Source organism: Morone saxatilis, unplaced genomic scaffold, assembly GCF_004916995.1.
Source record: "Morone saxatilis isolate NCDOM2014 unplaced genomic scaffold, NCSU_SB_2.0 Contig19, whole genome shotgun sequence".
NCBI lineage: Eukaryota > Metazoa > Chordata > Actinopteri > Moronidae > Morone > Morone saxatilis.
In genome coordinates this window covers 160,688-163,515 of record NW_023339751.1, presented here as the reverse complement: position 1 = coordinate 163,515, position 2,828 = coordinate 160,688, and the positions used below count along the sequence as shown (strand labels likewise).

At 40.6% G+C, this 2,828-nt stretch overlaps 1 protein-coding gene across 1 annotated transcript in view; it reads right to left on the bottom strand.

Annotated features, from left to right (window-relative positions):
* Positions 1 to 1,188: 1,188 nt before the first annotated feature.
* LOC118329386 (cystatin-F) overlaps positions 1,189 to 2,828 on the bottom strand; it is a 1,880-nt gene continuing 240 nt past the window's right edge. Inside the window, exons 2-4 of the mRNA XM_035663541.1 lie at positions 1,889 to 2,055; positions 1,575 to 1,694; positions 1,189 to 1,477 (exon numbers count right to left, since the gene is read on the bottom strand). Coding sequence (XP_035519434.1) covers positions 1,397 to 1,477; positions 1,575 to 1,694; positions 1,889 to 2,055 — 368 coding nt within the window. The 3' untranslated portion in view covers positions 1,189 to 1,396. The remainder of the gene's footprint in view (positions 1,478 to 1,574; positions 1,695 to 1,888; positions 2,056 to 2,828) is intronic.

Below are 2,828 nucleotides of genomic sequence, written 5' to 3'. Positions count from 1 at the left end.
ATAGAGACAACATATAGAGGAGCAACATATAGAGGAGCAACATATAGAGGAGCAACATATAACATATAGTCACATCTTTAAACGCTAAATATACTTTATATCATTAGCTAGCATTAGCTGGCTAACTTTACATGTGACATGTCTCCTGTATCTTCTGTCTCTATCTCACCACAGTAGTTAGTTATCGTAATTACGAATCTCTCTCTTGCAACTAGTGTTTACGTGTTCTTAGGACAGGGAAGGCTAATGCTGCGTTCACACAATGTCGGCGGAGCTGGAATACCGGGACCAGTTGGTAGGTGGTTAGCCGTAGCGCTAACTTTGTTGTCACACAAAACAAACAAAATGTCGTTGTGTGACATATTTGTAGCATTTCTGAAACCAGGAACAAACAAACATTGTGTAGCTGCTTTAAAAGGAGCTGCATTGATCGTATTGATCAGTTTCTGGAGATATCGTTAGAGATATTGCCGATAACTCGAGGCTGACGTGAGCAGTTGTGGTTTTTGTAGATTTATTAATGACGTTAATGTGTTAACCAGTGAGCAGCGTAATGTGACGGCTCAGCCACACTCATTAAACCTGTTTATGTAAAGGACCCAGGTTGAGAGGAAGTCATTTTATAACCGATCAATGATCAATGATGACTATAAATTCAGAGCAGATGTTTGTTGTGTTTGTGCCAAATTCAGTTTTAGTCTCACAAGGATCTTTTTGCACTGAGAGGTTGAACTTCCTCCGACGTCGTCCGAGAGCTGCTGTGATTTCTGTCATTAGTTTTTGTGTTTTTGTTGTTTTTCTTTTCGACGACGTGACGACAGAAACTTTCCGTTATTTAAGCTTTTCAGCTTCTTTAGAATAAAAACTGAATAAAATCTGCAGTTTGAACTAAAATGATATCTGAGTGTTTTTATACGTGTTCAACTGAAGTTCTGCTATTGGAACAGATAAACTAATTCCCCCCGGGATCAATAAAAGGTGGATCAATGTATGTTATTATTCTTATTAAAACGGCTAACTGAAGAATAGAAGTGTTAATGTTAATAATTGGATGGAGCTAATTAATGAAACAATACAGTAATATAATGAAACATTAATTTATACACTAAATACTGGTCATTCTCTTTTTCACATTAATGACATCATTACCAATCTGTGAATGACATTTTAAGATCAATAAGAGTTCAGTAGAAGAATATAAAAGGTTTATTAAACTGCTGTTGTACATCCTCCTGACCAGCAGGGGGCAGACTCAATAAGGACAGAGAGCTATCTGCACCGACCGGCTGGTTTTATTCACAGGTTGGACAGATGATGAGGTGTCGAGCAGCAGGTCTGGACTCCATCAGGGTGAAGATGATGAGGATGATGAGGATGATGAAGATGAAGGTTGGTTTCAGGGTTTACAGAAGAAGACCTGGGTCTTGGTCTGGTTCTGCCAGGGAATCAGCCAGACCTCAAAGTGACACTGAAACGTCTGGGAAAACACAACAGGAAGTGCATCTTTCACAATAAAGTCCTTTAAATACAAACTGCACTGAACACGTTCGATCTTATTGGATCAGATATCAGACCTGCTGAAGACGACCTTTAGGCTGAAGGTCACAGTGGGACAGGTCGTTGTTGTTGTCTCGTTTACGGCAGACGGTTCTGGAAATCTCCAAATCCACGATGTACCGAACCCCCTTAACAACCTGAAACCACAACAGAGTCAGACATAATCAATCAGATTATTATGATTCTGCCAATTCTTGTACCTTCAATGTTCCAATAATCCATAATAATCAATCAATAATCTATAATAATGACCTCATTAGAAAAGGGTAAATTAAAGGATTCTGGAGAGTTCCTGTTCACCTGCCGTTGACCTTTGACCCCATAGACGTACCTGCCGCTGCGCTCTGATGACGTTGGAGGGTTTGAAGAGGAAGGCGTCGTTTGATTGGTTGTTGAAGGAGTAGGCGGCGCCGAGAACGACCCGCTGGAGGCCGGGGTCGTCCCTGCTGATGTTGGACGGAGATCCGGGCATCGAACCGCCCGCCACCGTGGACGCAGCTGCAAGAGAAGAGACGTTGTCGTTATTTCAGCCTCATATTGATCCGTTTACTGACGTCACTGATTATTGGCTCGAACTGCCGCACAGGTTAAAGGTGAATATCCACTTGTGGCGGGAACGCCGGGGCCGGACAGAAACAACCAATCAGTTCTTCTGCAGCGTCGATCAGCTGGAAGACTTTAATCTACAGTTTCCAGTTTATTTGTGTTTCTTTTCAAATATTTGTCAGATTAGCTCGAACAAACACTGAACACCTCCTCGTCCCGTTCACACGCTCAAAGAAACACATTTTCTGTTTACTTTTAGTTTTTGTACAAAATATTATTTCATTAACAGAAGTTATCTCAGGAGGTTCAGTAAAATAATGTTTCTCAGCTGGTTTTAGTTTTAATGAACAGTGTCTCAAACAGGAAACTCAGGTGTCTGAGTGCCTTTGAACGTAGCAGCAGGAAGACTGATGAGGCATCCACAGACAGTTTGACCAAAGAGCTTTCGTATATTGACAGAAAGAAACTGAAATAAAATAAATATTGAACTTTTTCTTCTCGTTGTGAAAGATTTGATGAAACAAGCTGCAGATATTTTAGATTATTTCATGCTTTTATTCTGAAACTGAACAAACAACGGGCAGAAACAAAAGCTGCGTGTTTTACTTTGAAATCAGTGAATAAGTTCATGAGTCAACAGTTTGAAGCTTCTTGTCTCTGTTTCGTTTCCACAAACAAAACAAAGAAAACCTGAAACATTGGGAAGTTGTAAACGCCGAACGGGG